Source organism: Chiloscyllium plagiosum, unplaced genomic scaffold, assembly GCF_037043375.1.
Source record: "Chiloscyllium plagiosum isolate Xiang-an unplaced genomic scaffold, Cpla_swu_hap1 HiC_scaffold_20, whole genome shotgun sequence".
NCBI classification, from domain to species: Eukaryota; Metazoa; Chordata; class Chondrichthyes; order Orectolobiformes; family Hemiscylliidae; genus Chiloscyllium; species Chiloscyllium plagiosum.
The window spans coordinates 39,703,413-39,720,772 of NW_028270158.1; the positions used below are offsets into that span (position 1 = coordinate 39,703,413).

At 41.0% G+C, this 17,360-nt stretch overlaps 1 protein-coding gene across 10 annotated transcripts in view; it reads right to left on the minus strand.

Moving 5' to 3' along the window:
- LOC122560664 (ankyrin repeat and fibronectin type-III domain-containing protein 1-like) overlaps nt 1-17,360 on the minus strand; it is a 931,085-nt gene that overhangs the window by 258,356 nt on the left and 655,369 nt on the right. For all 10 annotated transcript variants that reach the window (XR_015760575.1, XM_087997831.1, XM_087997829.1 and 7 more), the window contains one exon: nt 1,337-1,377. Coding sequence is in view for 8 of the 10 variants with exons in the window: in XM_087997831.1 (XP_087853957.1) it covers nt 1,337-1,377 (41 nt within the window). In the remaining 2 variants the exon portion in view is untranslated. The remainder of the gene's footprint in view (nt 1-1,336; nt 1,378-17,360) is intronic.

Here is a 17,360-nt window from a genome sequence, read left to right on the forward strand (position 1 = left end):
ATACAGTCTTACAGTAACTTTGATTCACAACTTAGTGGATAGGGAGGTTAACATTGTGTCTTAAGGAAACAATGGTTTTGAAACTTAGCATATTCACCCTCAGGTAATTCTGACTATCATGTCAATGTTGTTACAAGTTCTTCATCTGAACCACTTTACCTGACCCTCTGCCCTATTCTTCTGTATGTTCTTTGTAAATATACATTCATTTTATCTTTGAATTATACCCATCATTTCTGTCTCAACCTAGGACCATCTGATGAACAAGCAAGTATCAACCAGTAATCTAGCATCTTCTTAGATAGGTTGAGGGTCAAAAAGTGCATAAACCCTGTGCCAAATAAATTTATTCTCCTATCCTTCTTGTCAACCCAAATCCCTAATGGTAGGACACTATTCCCAACCTAAAGCTATGCAGCACAAGGCAATTAAGAAACCAATACATGCAAAGTCAGTTTCACTTGTAAAGAATTGTCATATAAATAGACAATAGTTTAGTTTTACAAACAATTGTAAGTTACACATTTTCTGTCCAGTTTTCATGATCAGAGGTGGGCATTGTCTATTTCCAAATGAGAATTAGTGATCACCCCTATTCACAGGAATATCCAGTGCCACAGCACATTACATAGAAATCATAGAATCCCTACAGTTTGGAAACAGACCTTTTGGCCCAATGGGTCCACATTGAACAGCATCCCACCCAGACCCAACCCCCTATATTTCCCATAGTTATCCCACCTAGCTTGCACATTCCTGAACACTACGGGAAATTTAGCATGGCTAATTTGCCTAAGTTGCACATCTTTGTACTGTGAGAGGAAACTGGAGCACCTGGCGGAAACCCACACAGACAGGGGAAAATGTGCAAACTCTACACAGACAGTTGCCTAAGGGTGGAATCAAACCTGGGTCCCTGGTGCTGTGAGGTAGCAGTGCCAATCCACTGAGCCATCGTGCCAAGCGCAAGATGGTCACTGTCATGGATACACTCTGAAACACCAGGGCCACACTCCCTATGGATACAATGGCTGAGCAAATCAACTCTTTTCCAGCAAACCCAAAGGCTCTTTTCAGAGCCATCCAAACCCTTCAACTGAGACAGTAGATCTGAGGATGGAGAAGGCAGCACAAAGGGAGGGTATGGTGTACTGCACTGTGCATGTATCTACAGAACCATGTTACCTGTTACCAAAACCTTTCATATTGCACTACAACCCATAAAAATATACAGATCCTGTGAAATATAGAAACCATTACAAATAAAAAGCTCTGGATTTTCAGGTCTGTCCAACGGTTGAGATTGCTCAGTATTATTTCTTCTGTATTTTCCTACCTTTTCTGAAGTGAATCTTTCTTGTCTGCTGATCCCAAACTCTAAAAAACAAAAGAAAAACCCTTGTCACACAGAACACAAGACACACACTGGATCAATGTTATGTTAAGGATTGCTGGTGTATCCCAGTTGATAATGAACTCGCATATAGATGTGGGTAGGATGGTCAAATTATATACAGGTGGGAACTCACATCTGTAGGTTGTTCTACCCACCCAACCTTTAAACGTGAGGCTCACGCCCAATAGCAGAATCAGTATTTTTAACAAATAGATTAGCAATGTTTCTAAACAATATCCTAATGATCTAGCTTCTCATAGTATAAACTCTAATAATTATACAACTTTCTGAATTTGGACAAAAATAAATTAAGCAGCATCTAATTGCACTTATTCCTGATATTGATAACATTGCCATAAACAGAAAGCATATTTAGATGGAAGTGACTTATCCTGAGAAGCCTATTCGGACAACTTATGCCTCTCATGTTAATTAATATCATTGTTTAATAGTTAAAAATCACACCACACCAGGTTATAGTCCAACAGGTTGATTTGGAAGCACTAGCTTTCGGAATGCTGCTCCTTCATCAGGTGGTTGACCAACCATCTGATGAAGGAGCAGCACTCCAAATGCTAGTGCTTCCAAATAAACCTGTTGGATTATAACCTGATGTTGTGCGATTTTTAACTTTGTACACCCCAATCCAACACCGGCACCTCCAAATCCTGTTTAATAGTGATGACAAATTAACTGTGCCTTTATCTGATTATGAACTCAAGGACATTAGTTCCTATATAGTATTTCCTTGTTTCAATTCTCCATACTGTCAGTATCGCAGGTTTGAGAATATACTACGATCTGGCTTGGTACATCATGATATGTCAAAGAATACAATACATGTACAAACCAAGGGTAAGAAACTAAGTGGTAGGGCTCAAGACTTGAATTGAAACAACCCATAAAATCTTTATATACATACTTGAACAAAACAAACATAAGCAATAATGATTAAATGAATGTATAAAACAGGCAAGATAATTATCTTAAAGCATATACACAATATATATAACTTAGATGCCGACATTCAGAATTAACATGAAGTAAATACAAGTAAACAAACAAACTGCGATTGAACATCCCACACTTTAAATGTCTGACGTGATCAAAGCAGATCACATCCAGATATTAATGACACTGGCCTGAAGATTAACAAAAAACACTGGTAACTTCCATGGATGACTTCGCTCTGTGAGTCCGAGTGAGGTTTCTTGCCCTATTTTCTCAAACTAGCCTTGTGACCTGTGCACCATGGCAGCGAAGTACCTTGCTCATCATATTCTACCACACAGCGTTATTGTAACCTCCTGGGATTCTTGGCACCAATATCACCTTTAAGGCCCATCAAGTACTGGAAGCCCAAGGTAACCCATAATGGTATGATTACGTACTCCAGACATGTTAGACAGAGTGTAAATGATATACAATTTCACCAACAGGAACCTGGAAGCCTGCAAGATGGTGGATACATGCAGTCACTGCCAATGGAGTGTCCTGCAATGTCCTGATGGAAGTTTGGAGGAGCAAGTAGCAAGCTTGAATCTCCAAGTCACTGCTCTGACTTTCATATCATTATCATGATTCTATCAAGCAAGGAGAATGGGAAACTGTACGTCAATGAAGTGAGATGATGAAACAAACCACAGTGAATGTTAGAGAAACTCAGCAAGTCTGGCTGCATTTGTGGAGAGGGAAATTTTTTGAGTTTAATATGACTTTTCTTCGATGAAATGATGCCAAATGTTTTAAGTTTCTCCAGATTTTTTGTTTGTTTCAGATTCCAGCATCTACAGTATTTTGCTTTTAGATTATATGATTAGTATAGGATGCGAATGTGTCCTAATGCAAGCAAATAGGCCTCTCACCAGTCACGAGTGAGAGGCTCAATTTGTTGCTCAATATGGATGGAAAATTAGAGTTTTAGCTCTCGAGAGGGGAAGTTCCCCAATATTGATCTCATGCGATTTCCCAAACTTCCTCCCAAATTACCATGCCATTCACAGTCTGTGAAGATTCTGTCCAATATAAATTCCCATCAAACCTGGTGCCTTTTGCAAGGGATTCTAGTTCTTCACTTCAAAAATCTGACTTTGGAGCTCCATCAGAAGCCACTCTGACTCAGACTGCCTCAACGACTGTGAACATTTTGGTAGTTCAATCTCTTCTCCACAGAGTTCCATAGAATTCCTGGGACTGTTCCCATGTACCTACCTACAGTCACAATTTCAAATTTTATCAAACAGCTAGGTTCATCAATTCCATTCTACTTTTCCCAGCTCCAATCTTATAAACATTGCTTATGAGCTTCTTGTACTCCACTCTCATCTGTACTGAAAGGCTTTCTCTTCCTTAACTGCCTGTAATCAAATCAAAACAATGTCTCCCAGCAAACACACATCCAGATAAATTGACACCACAGAACCTTACTAAGCTCCATCCATCGCAATGACAATGCAGCCTGTTCCAAATTCCTTCAGCAGATCTTTAGGGATTCCTTTCGGGCTAATTCACCTCTAACTCCCTCTGGATGCCATTACTGCAGCTTTGAAAACATCATCCTCCTGCTAAGTAACCTGCTGTTTATATAGCTCTGTCTTCTGTTCTTATTCTGCTAAACAAACATGGTAACCTCCTAAACTGACACGTGTTTTAGGTATACGAGCAATCACTAAATCCCAGCATTTTAATGCCTTACCTCCCTAGTTGTTAATCTTGAAAAGCAACATAACCCCAACCTTCTAAGTGCACTGGACTTCAAGGTGCTTCAGTTGTATTTATTCCAGTTTCTACTGTTAAACTTTAATTTCTAAAACTAAAAATGATAAGCTAAAATACATGAAATATGAACTAGAGATTTGCAACAATATGAAGATTCCTGTTGAAAACCCCCTTCAACATAATTGTATCAAACATGTCAAAGATGATAGATTATTATAAGATGGACATAGAGACATAATTTAACATAAGAATGTTGATATTCTAACTTTGAGGAACTAAACTGGATAGCTCGGAAATCAGACTTGATTATTGTGATGCATACTCGCCCCACATCCACTCAAAATGATCAGAAAGTATGCAAACTTCATGCTAACTGCTAATTATAATGAACCCTGTGGATGACAGTGCACTGGATCAGGGCATCCAAGCTTAATCAAGCACTTACAACTATCCTTCACTATTTAAAGATAGTTTGCAGCTTTTAAAGACAGTGCATTTTGGTTGCCTGCAGCAGCTGCTGAAAATGCTTTAAGGATGAAGCTTTGGTACAGAAAGTGGACAGCAACACAGAAATTCAGTTCCCTCAAGAAGCTAGGAGGCCTCCAGACAATTACTGGAGGACACATTAGGAGCAGATAACCAGAGGGATCAAAGCCAGCAGAATAGCAAAGGGGACATGGATGCAGAATGAAAAACATTTAAACATGGCTCATGAATATTCAATATCAGTGCATTTATTTTCGTATGCCACCTCCTAACAAATAGCACAAAAGCTATAAAATTTCAGTCAAATCCCAATTTCCAGTCTTGGTCAGTGATTCTATACTTCAAGTGCATCAGTACTTTTTTAAAATCAAAATGCCTCTCACACCTTTTCAGATAGTGACTCTGAGATAATTATCAACCTGTAGGTGAGAAGTCTTCTCCCCAACTCAGCTCTAATCTTCCTACTGACATCTTATCTTTCAATCTTATTATTGACAGCTCAGCGAAGAGAAATTAGACCTTTCTATCCACTCTTTTTAGGTTCCTCATAGATTTCTAACTCAATTAAATTTCTAATTCAATCAAATGATTTTAACTTTCCAAACGTAGACTGGAACTGCCAATGTGTTAAGAGTTTAATTGGAGAGGAATGTGTTAGGTGTCTGCAACAAAGCTTTCTGATTCAGTGTGTGATTGTGCCAACTAGAAAAGGTGGAAAAACTGACCTACTCTTGGGAAATAAGGCAGGGCAAGTGACTGAGGTGTCAGTGGGGGGAGCACTTTGGGGCCAGCAATCATGGAATGCCCTGCCAGTAGCAGTGGTGGACTCTCCCTCATTATGGGCATTTAAGCAGGCATTGGATAGGCATATGGAGGATAGTGGGCTAGTGTAGGTTAGGTGGGCTTGGATCGGCGCAACTTCGAGGGCCGAAGGGCCTGTACTGCGCTGTATTCTTCTATGTTCTATGTTCTATAATTCTATTCGTTTCAAAATTGTTATGGGAAAGGATAGACTGGATCTAAAAATTTAAGTTCTAAACTGGAGCAAGGCCAATTTTGACAGTATTATGCAAGAACTTTAAAAAGTTGAATGGGAGCAGGCAAAGGAACGGCTGGAAATGGGAAGTCTTCAAAAGTGAGATAACAGGAGTATAGAGACAGTATGTTCTTGTTAGGGTGAAAGGCAAGGCTGGTAGATATAAGGAAGGCTGGATGACTAGAGAAATTGAGGCTTAGGTCAAAAATAAGGGAAGCATAGGTCAAATATACACAGCAGAGCTCAAGTGAATCCTTACAACAGTATAAAGGCAGGAGGAGTATATTTAGTATCATAGGGTCACACAGATGCACAGCATGGAAACAGATCTTTCGGTCCAACTCATCCATGCCTATTAGATATCTGAACCTAATCTAGTCCCATTTGCCAGCACTTGGTCCATATCCCTCCAAACACTTCCTATTCATATACTCATCCAGATGTTTTTTAAATGTTGTAATTGTACCAACTTCGAGAGGGAAATCAGGAGGGCAGACAGGAGACATGAGATAGCTTTGGCAAATAGGGTTAAGGAGAATCCAAAGGGATCTTGTAAATACATTAAGGACAAAAGAGTAACTATGGAGAGAATAGGACCCTTCAAAGATCAGCAAGGTGGCCTTTGTGTGGAACAGCAGGAGATGGGGGAAGATCCTATTTTGCAACATTGTTTACTGTGGAGAGAACATGGAAGATATAGAATGTGGGGAAATAGATGGTGTCATCTTGAAAAATGTCTACAGTATGTGGTGCTGGATATCTTAAAACACCTAAAGGTGGATAAATCCCCAGGACCTGATCAGTTGTACCCTAGAACTCTGTGGGAAGTTAGGGAAGTGATTGCTGGGACCTTTGCTGAGATATTTGGATCATCAATAGTCATAGGTGCCAGAAGACTAGAGGTTGGCTAACAGGGTGCTAGTATTTAAGAAAGGTGGTAAGGAAAAGCCAGGGAACTATAGACCGGTGAGCCTGACATCAGTGGTGGGTAACTTGATGGAGGGAATCCTGAGGGACTGGATTTACAATTATTTGGAAAGGCAAGGACTGATTTGGGATAATCAACATGGCTTTGTGCGTGGGAAATCATGTCTCATGAACTTGATTGAGTTTTTTGAATAAGTAACAAAGAAGATTGATGACGTGATCTGTATGGATTTCAGTAAGGTGTTCGATAAGGTTCCTCATGGTAGACTAGTTAGCAAAGTCAGACTTCATGGAATACAGGGAGAACTAGCCATTTGGATACAGAACTGGCTTGAAGGTAGAAGAAAAGGTTGGCAATGGAAAGTTGCTTTTCAGACTAGAGGCCTGTGACCAGTGGTGTGCCACAAATATTGGTGCTGGGTCCACTGTTTTTCATCACTTATATAAATGATTTGGATGTGAACATAAGAGGTATAATTAGTAAGTTTGCAGATGACATCAAAATTGGAGGTGTAGTGGACAGCGAAGAAGGTTATATCAGAGTACAATGGGATCTTGATGGGCCAATGGGCTGAGTGGCAGATGAAGTTTAATTTAGATAAATGTGAGGTGCTGCATTTTGGAAAGGCAAATCAGGGCGGTACATATACACTTAATGGTAAGGTCCTTGGGAGTGTTGCTGAATAAAGAGATCTTGGAGTTCCTTGAAAGTTCAAAGTTCCTTGAAGTGGAGCCACATGTAGGTAAGATAGTGAAGAAGGTGTTTGGTATGCTTTCCTTTATTGGTCAGAATTGGGAGGACATGTTGAAGCTCTACAGGACATTGGTTCAGCCACTTTTGAAATATTGTGTATAATTTTGGTCTATCTCCTATCAGAAGGATGTTCTGAAATCTAAAAGGGTTCTGAAAACGTTTACAAGGATGCTGCCAGGGTTGGAAAGTTTGAGCTATAGGGAAAGGATGAATAGGCTAGGGCTGTTTTCCCTGGAGCATCGAAGCTGAGGGGTGACCATTAGGTGCATGGATAGGATAAATGGACAAGGTCTCCGTGGGATGGGGGAGTCCAGACATAGGTTTAGGGGGAGAGTGGAAAAATTTAGAAGGGACCTATGGGGCAGAGGGTTGTGCATGTCTGGAATCAGCTGCCAGAAGAAGTGGTGGAGGCTGGCACAATTACAACATTTAAAAGGCATCTGGATGAGTATTTGAATAGGAAGGATTTAGAAGGATATGGATCAAGTGCTGGCAAATGGGACTAGATTGGATTCCCTACAGTATGAAAACAGGCCCTTTGGCCCAACAATTCCTACACAATTCTGGGCTCTTCTATGCTCTGTCTCAATTGATAAATTAAGTTTCTTAATTATATAGCTGTCTGTCCTGCTAACCTCAGGGATCTGTGGATGTGCACAAAAAGGTCATTGTATTGCTGTATTCATTTCAGTGTTTGACCATTTATTGTGCATTATTGTTTGCCTTCCCCAAATGCATTAGCTCATATTTTTACAGATTGAATTCCATTTGCCATATTTTTGCCCACCTGAAAAGTGCACTGATCTCTTCTTGCAGTGTCCAGTTTTCTTCCTTACCATCGACCACATTTAAAATGTTTGTATAATCTCCAAAGCTCTTGATCATGATCACTACATTTGAGTCTAAATCACTGATATATAACCTCATGTTTTGCTCCATTCGCCACACCCAATTCAGTTTCTTATTAGGTACATCTATCACTGCTAGCTCATTCTCCCAACCATATGGTTCATTTTACCCTCAACATGGCAGCATTGCTGGAAACTGAGCACACATCTCTAAACTTGCATACGTAGCTAAATGATCAAGTGTGGCTAGCAAAACAACCAAATGACAAACGTTCCACCTTTTTGCAGGCCAGAGTGGTCAAAATAACAGCTAAGAGGCAGGAGGCAAGCATGACTGCATCGACTGAATCACATTCCAGACACACTGCAGAGAACAAATGCAGCAAACACCCACTCAGAATTGGGAAAGTAATACACTGGAAATCATCAATGCTGATGATATATTCCTGCCCAATGCAGCTTCTCAAATCCCACTTGATCCTCATCCCACAATCTATTATGATATTTAACCTATGGATGGTATAATCACGTATCTCTTGTTTTCCTTATCCAACCCTTACTTTCTGCATTTAAGGGCAAAACTGAACGTGGCCTGTGAAAGTAGGCTGCAAGGTGGAAGTTTGGGGTACAGATTCAATGTTCAGATTCACTCTACCTGCGATGGAAATCCTCCGAGGTGGTGTTGCTCTCATGAAAAACAAATTGCGCTTATCATGCAGGTAATTAACTCTCATTTAAATGTGACTGAATGAAATTCAATGCAAAGTTCTGAATTCATTGGGCAGCACACTGGGATCATTGGCGGTTTACTCCCTGACTACATGAAATAGGCAACGCCTATAGAAGGTCTCAGATTCCCCTTCGGAAATATGCTACAACAAAGTTGTCTTTTATATGATTTGGATTGTGGGCACAAATGAGCCTATTGCCACAGTAAGGTGGGAATGGGTCATCTAGTTGAGAGGCATGAGCCAGTGGATTAGCTGAGGAGCAGATTCTGGTCGTTGCCTCTCAGTCAAACAAGCAAACATGCAGTGCTACAAGATCGAGGAAGATTAGCAAGACCAATGGTGCTTTGGAGTACTTCTTCTAAGGCAATGCACAAGTAATGAGGATATTAGTAGGTATGCAGTGGATCTACCCATTTTGCCTGAAACATGAGAACAAGAGGAGGAGTGGCACAAATGGAGTGAAAGCAAGTGCCAGTGCTACAAGAAGACCAATCCCAGGCTAGGTGAGCCAGACAAAGATGCTAAGTAGACTGGCATTAGGAAGTTATGCCAAGGCAAGACAACTGTGGCTTAGTATATTCACATGAGCTATCTTCAGGTGTCAGTGCACCAGTTTCAATGAAGACTGGAGCTGTTAAGAGATGTGCACAATTTAAAGGTCAACCTATGGATCCTGGAGCTTTGTGAAAATCCAACACCCAGGCCCTGAAGTGGACAACTGCTTTGAATTTCTACATATCTGGCTCCTTCCAGGGATCCACTGGGACATGTGTAGGCTCTCTTAGCAGTTCATCTATCTTAAGAAAAAGTCACTAATATATATTCAAGAGCATTGGAGAATTTGTGTGCAACCACACAGATACTGATAGTCAAGGTGACAGATACAAGTTTAAGGCCATTGCAGGATTTCCCTACTGCAAAATAGATTTCAAGTATATGCCTATTAAGGCTCCCAGAAGTATTCATCACAAGGAAGGGGTTCCACTCAATCAATTCCCAACCAGTCTGCTGCAACCAAAAGCATATCCTACAACTAAGTACCTACCAGAAAGTCATAATGCATATATACACCCCTCCATCCAGAGGCTGTAGTTATTCCAGCAGTGTAATCAACTTCTGGGATTGATTCTTGAACGTAATGGTTGTTAATGTTTGGCTAATTACATTAACAAACTTAACAATGTCTTTATTTCAGGTTAACAACTTAAGAGCATAAGAATGAGGAATAGGTGATTGAGCCCCTCAAGCCTGTTCTGCTATTTAATACTATCATTGCTGATCTCATTCCAGCCTCAACTCTTCTTTCCTGCTCACTTCCCATAGCACTTTAACCAATTACTAATATATTTTTAAAAAACTGTCTATCTCCTCCTTAAATTTACCCAATGTTCCAGCATTCACCACATTTGTTCTAAATTACAATATCATGGTTTGGGATCAGACATGGTAGGTGTCATCATGTTCCACAATTACAGTATCACCAGCATCACCAGCCACATCTTTGAGGCGGTAACCCTTGTCAATCTGGATTCGAGCTAGTTCATGAGATAGAAAACCAAGAGATCTTTGTTTATAGATAAAGCTTATTGTCTATTCAGTCCTACAGCTCCTTCCTGCCTGAGTGTTACACAGGTGCACCGATACATATATATGCATGTTTTTAATCTACCTGTACAGACATGTTACGATACACTAGGAGAAAGTGAGGACTGCAGATGCTGGAGATCAGAGTCCAGAATGTGTTGTTGGAAAAGCACAGCAGGTCAGGCAGCATGCGAGGACTAGGAGAATTGATGTTTCGGGCATCAGCCCTTCATCAGGAATGACACACCTCTGGATACAGTGGGTTGGAACCTAGGACTCCTGACCCAGAGGTAGGGATACTACTGCTGCACCACAAGACCATTTTGCACTGCATATATGCAGATTATTTAATAACCTATTCAGAGATATTACTGTATATCTCTACAGCAGGTGGGACTTGAATTTGGGCCTCCTGTTGCAGAGGTAGGGACACTACCACTACACCACAAGACACTTCTGCACCCTAGTGTTATTTTTAATATTTTCTAATCAACCTACACAACCAGTGCTCTATATATTAGCTTTGACAATTAATAGCCATGCCTATTTCTTCTTAAAGAAAATGTTGAGAACGAGAGCTCACTGCTTTAGGATAAGGAATAGCTGATTTATAACAGAGTTCAGAAAAAATTACTTCTCTCAGAGAGTCATGAATCTATGGTGGATGCCAGGACAGTGAAAAAATTTAAGATGGTGATAGGTAGAATTTCAATTAGTAATAAGTAAAAGATTATGGGGAATGATCAGGAAATGGAGTTGAGGCTGAAATGGGATCAGCCAAGATCGTATTAAATAGTGGAGCATTCTCAAGAGGCTGAATTGCCTATTTTTGCTTTTAGTTCTTATGTTCTTGTATTATGTCCTAAGCTATTTGCCTGCTAAAAATGAGATTCTAAAGTCTAGATCAATCCATTGGATAACTGTAGTGTGCCTCAGCAATGGATTCCCTGCTTATTCTCTGCAATGTTCTGCACAACTTCATATGGCAGAAGTGGGATGCTTTACATCGTGACCACTTAGGTAAGCCTCATTCCTCATCTGACAAGGACGATGTGGAGTAGGGAGAAAAGCATGATGATGAAGCTTCTATACTGGAAACAAAAATAATAGATGCACAAGGGAATTCAGGAAACCCGACTTCATGCTTGCTTCTTCTTCAACTGATGCCCTTGGAAGGCCTACCAAATAAAAACTGAATGACATCTGCTCCCACTTACTACTCATCTTCACCGAGCACTTAACGTTTGTGCACACACTGTTATATTTGAGGACATCAGGAGATTTTGCTTCTTTCCATATTGCCATACAGCTGAGGATGCATAGCTAAACCTTCCATTTGACCAAGATGATTTACTCCATTATCAACTAACATCTCAAAACAATGGTAATTTATTGAAATAACATCATCAATCCTTAACACAAGAATCCTGAAAATTCTTAATTCTCATGTTCCCCAGCCCATCTTAACTGAGTTTCTGAGGCTTTTCAGCCCCCTTTCACCTTTCTAGTTTCGCAAGGAAACCATGGCCAAATTGATGGTAGGCAGGTCAGTGCATTGCACCAGCATCCGTTAATTGATCTGCTCGATTTGGCTTTCCAACAGAGATGCCAATCACCCAGATGCATCATTGAATCTTCAGGAAAGTTGTGCTGGCACACTCCAATGCTAGGGTCAGTCTGGTCAATCTCTCCCCAAATAGCAAGCAATGCTGTATTGTTAACTGCAATAACTATGAATAAGCAGTAAGTAGGATTCACCCTGGCAGAATAGAGGAGGTAATTGAGTCTTCTGTGACAGTACACTATGGGCATTGTTGAATGCCTCAGCGGCTTACCTCTGATGCTATCTCCATCCAAGATTCCTTGCTCGGGGTTAAAAATTTTTTTGCTATTCCCAAGGAACTGCATTTCTTCCTTTCTTACATAGCCTTGAGGAGAATCTGGAGGGAGGCATCACTAAACTGGGCAGCATTCCAAGATCTTCCCCCTGCCTTGCTAGCAAAAGCTTCCTGGTCACCTCCTGGGATCAGCAGGTCAGTTTGAGAAGTTCAAGAGTTTCCAAAGAAGACAGATGGGTCCAGGAGTTTCCAGTGTAGCCAGCCAGGTTCAGGGTTTCCAATTTGACCAGAAGGGTTGCATCTTCTGCACTGCCACGGGAGACTTTACCACTGTTGCTCAGGTGAATCACACACATTGAGGTGTGCATACAGATCTGGTAGTCCTTAAAAAGATGCTGTCAGCACTTACCCTTCTGTTAGGTACCACCACACTCAGTACTTTACTGCTCAACCCTGCGATGGGGCTGGATGGGACCTGCACTGCCATAATGTTAACCAGTTTGCCACAGTGTGACTGCAGTTGCCAGGCACATCCCTTACATTTTTCCATTTGGCAACAGCGCCCACTCTGGGTCCCATGTTGTAGGAATTAAATTCAACCCATGCTTTAAGAAACTTAAGAATTGCCTCCTGCCCAAGTATGGAGCTGAAGACTGGAAGGTATACTGTGATTCAATGAACTGTCACAACCACTAGCTCAGAATCTGGAACCACACATACTTTAAAGGTAGGCAAAGAGATGGAACTTGTACACGGTGGGTCACTGCAAAAAAGAATACTACAAATAGAGCAGGGATTACTGTGATGTTGTCCCAAGGGAGGGGCATTTCATAAGAAGCATGAACCTTCTGTTCTCTCTCAGAACGACAGCATGCATGCTGCCACCACTGCTACTCTGTCAGTGCCCTTCCATTGCCAAATAATTGTACGTCTCGTCAAGAGCAAAGTACAGTGAATACTGGAAATCTGGAAGAAAAAGAATAATGCTAGAAATACTGAGCAATGGTGGCAGTATCTGTGGAGAGAGAAAAACCAGAGTTAATGTTTCAAGCTGATGATGAAAAGTCACATTAACTCTGTTTTTCTCTCTCCATAATTGCAGTTGTAACTGAGAATTTCCAGCATTTTCTGTTTTTTTTAAACTGCACATTATGTCTGTGGTAGGGCTAACACTTTCAACACATCCTATCTTTCAGATATAGAACCTGCAAAGCCACTTTTATGTAGGCCATGGCACCATGTATAATAGTGAAAACTTTAACTCATCTGCACATTCCTGCTTCTTTTTTTTAGAAGGCAATGAGGTCCCTTTCTAAGTGTACAGAGCATCTGCCACCTCCTGCATGCAGTAATGGTTAGCAAACTGAAAGTTGTTTGCTATGTTCCCTGTTCTACCTCAAAAAATGCATTCAAGAAAAAGATTCAGTGTTATGTTCTCCTTCATAGCCATCTAGCAGCATCCAACTTTGAGGGTGTATGTTTGGTTCCCAGAGGTGGCAGAGTTTTTTGACCATTTCATTGATGTATCCTAGCTACTCCTGGCAGATGATTTGAATGTGAATATAGGAGGAATGGTTAGTAAATTTGCAGATTACACCAAAATGGGTAATGCAGTGAACAGTAAAAGAAGGTTATCTCAAAGTTCAATGAGACCTGGATCAGACAGGCTGCTGGGCCAAGGAATGGCAGATGGAGTTTAATTTAGGGCAGGACATATATACATAATGGTAGGATTCCAGGGAGTGTTGCTGAACAAAGAGACCTTGGGGTGCAGGTTCATAGTTCCTTATAAGTAGAGTTGCAGGTCGACAGGATAGTGAAGAAAGTGTTTGACACTCTTGCCTTTATTGGTCTGTGGAGTATAGGAGTTGGATGTCTTGTCGCATTGGTTAGGCCACTTTTAGAATCGTGTTCAATTCTGGCCTCCATGATATAGGAAAGATGTTGTGAAACTTGATTTGACCCAGAGTCATAGAATCACAGAGATGTACAGCACTTGAAGAGGTTCAGAAAAGATTTACAAGAATGTTGCCAGGAATGGACGGTTTGAGCTATAGGGAGAGGCTGAATAGGCAGAGGATATTTTCCCTGCAGGGTCGGAAGCTGAGGGGTGAACTTATCCAAGTTTATAAAATCATGAAGAGCATGGATAGGGTGAATAGGCAAGGTCTTTATGGGAAGGTAGAGGAGTCCAAAACTGGAGGGTATTAGTTTAAGGTAACAAGAGAAAGATATAAAAGGGAGAGGGAGGTGCATGTATGGAGGTGGTGGAGAAGGTGGTGGAGGCAGGTACAATTACAACATTTAAAAGGCATCTAGATGGATACATGAAAAGGAAGGGTTTAGAGGGATATGGGCCAAATGCTGGCAAATGGGACTAGATTAATTTAGGATATCTGGTTGGTATGGACAAGTTAGACCAAAGGGTCTGTTTCCATGGTGTAAAACTCTATGACTCTATGACAGCAGGGCTCCCTCAAAATACCAAGTAGATGAGGCCTCCTACTAAGAACCTTTCCTTCTCTTTATCCTCTTTGCTAACTCTGTTCTATCTCCCTTTGGTACTTCAGCACATAGACCACTGAAACTACAACTTTCATAATTGGGATAAAGTGGTGCGCTCAGAGCTCCTGCAGTACCAACCAATGTTGTGTCAACATCCAGCACCACATTCCCTGCAATTTCACCAAACATTATGAACTGTAACACCCAGCACTTTCATAACCTCAATAAGAATCAGCAAGAAGTAATAAGCAAGTATCCTGGAAGCGAAGTGATGACTCTTTAAAGAGCACTGATGTTTTTAGATTAGATCCCCTACAGTGTGGAAACAGGCCCTTTGGCCCAACAAGTCCACACCGACCCTCTGAAGAGCAATCCACCCAGACCCATTCCCCTACATTCACCCCTGACTAATGCACCTAATACCATAGGCAATTTAGTATGGTCAATTCACCTAACTTGTACATCTTTGGACTGCGGGAGGAAGCCGGAGCACCTGGAGGAAACCCACATAGACACAGGGAAAATGTGCAAACTCTACACAGACAGTCGCCCAGGGAATTGAACCTAGGTCCCTGGCACTGTGAGGCAACTGTGCTAACCACTGAGCCACTATGCCACCCGTTGTGGGAGGTGATTGCAACCCTCTGCTTATTGCATGTCTAGCTATGTATACTTAAGGTAGGGAATTAACTTGAGCAGTGAGGTCAAAATAGCAAGTCATGATCTGACCATTTGGAATATTGTGAGCAGTTTTGGGCCCTGTATCTACGAAACATGTGCTGACATTGGAGGGAGTCTAGAGGAGGTTTAGAAGAATGATCCTGGGGATGAAGGGCTTGTCATTTGAGGACGCTGGCTTTATATGTGATGGAGTTTAGAAGGATGGGAGTATAGGTCTGATTGAAATGTACAGAATATAGAGAGATCTAGATGGACTGGAAATGGAGAAGATGGTTCCACTAATAGGGTAGACTAGGACCTGAGGGCAGTGCCTCAGAATGAAGGGACGACCTTTTAGAATTGAGATGAGGAGGAACTGCTTCACCCAGAGAGTGGTTATCTGTTGATATCAGATAGCTGTGGAGGCCAAGTCATTAAGTGTATTTCCAACAGAGATAGATAGTTTTTTTATTGGTAAGGAGTTACGGGAAGAAGATAGAAGAATGGAGAATCGAACGACAGCACAGAAGACTTGATGGGCCAAATGGCTTAATTCAGCTCTGATGTCTTTTGTTCGATGGTATGTGGCTCAATGGCCACTATGCATACTTTTATTTTGCATGGATATAACATCCACACTAAATCTGTTAGTAAGATTGTCCTCAGCATGGGCCACATCTGAAGTGGGCGGGAGTGATATGAATGCCTTTTGTTTTAACCAGATAAGCACTTATAGTGCTAAAGCTATCTGCATCATACAGATCAATTTTTCAGCCTAGAACTCCAAAAAGCCTTAGCTAGTTAAGATCGTGAATAACTCTCAACTTCAAGTAAGAAGTGTGATAGTACTAAAAGTACACTGGCTAATTCAACAGAATCACACCAGCCTACTATCCTCTGCAGTTCTTTTAGCAACAGTATAACTAAACAATCATTGCTGCTTCAAATGAACAATTTAAAGCCCATAAATACACATTCTCATGCTTTCTGTGCTGAAAATATGCCAGCCTACACCCTTTTTCTTCTTCCAACAGTCTTACGGCATTAAAATGAAAATACATCACATTGTCTGCCACTCCAACACATTCTCTCCTAAGCCATTAGAAATGTAGGTTCAACTCTTCACTCTCTCTCTCTTCTTCAACTGCTGATGCTGAGCAGCATCCTTAAACATTAACCCTTTTCCTTGCCTTCCTCAAAGAAATGCTTAAATTTCACAACTTAAAGAACATTTATAAACAATGACTTAAAAGTGACAGCACTGTAAAGAGATAAACAGAAGTATAACTCATCCCTTAATCCAGAGTATCCAGAGATTTTTTTCTCGACAAAAAGACATTTTTCAAAAGCAGGAGACCTGATTCTGTGCTCCCACCTTCCCGGGGAGCCATGTACTGAGTGAAGACTTTAAACACAGAAGCAGATCTGGTGTGTTATAGCTTAGACACTATCTTGACAGGTACCTTCTCCTGTATATGGATGGGTTCATAAGTGTAAGCATGTATGTTTATAGATCTGCTTGTGTAGATATGTGTACACAACTGTATGCACATATGGGTACACATGTGTGTGTATGTATGTACATGCATACATGCATTGGTGTGTGCTTGGGTGTGTGTACTCATGGAGGTGTGTAAGTTTGCATGTATAGTGGTGTGTGCACAATTATGTGAATTTATGAATGTGCGTGTGGGTATATCTGAGGGGGAGTGCAGAGTTTGATATGTATTCAAGAGAAGGTAGCAAATGTTATTTGCAGATAAATAACTGCTGATGCTCTCAGTGATGGTTCATTCACAAAAAATGGTAATTTGAGCAATGTTCTGAAGAGTGAAAGATCCATGTAAAATCTAATTCTAGCCAGAAGTTCGTACATT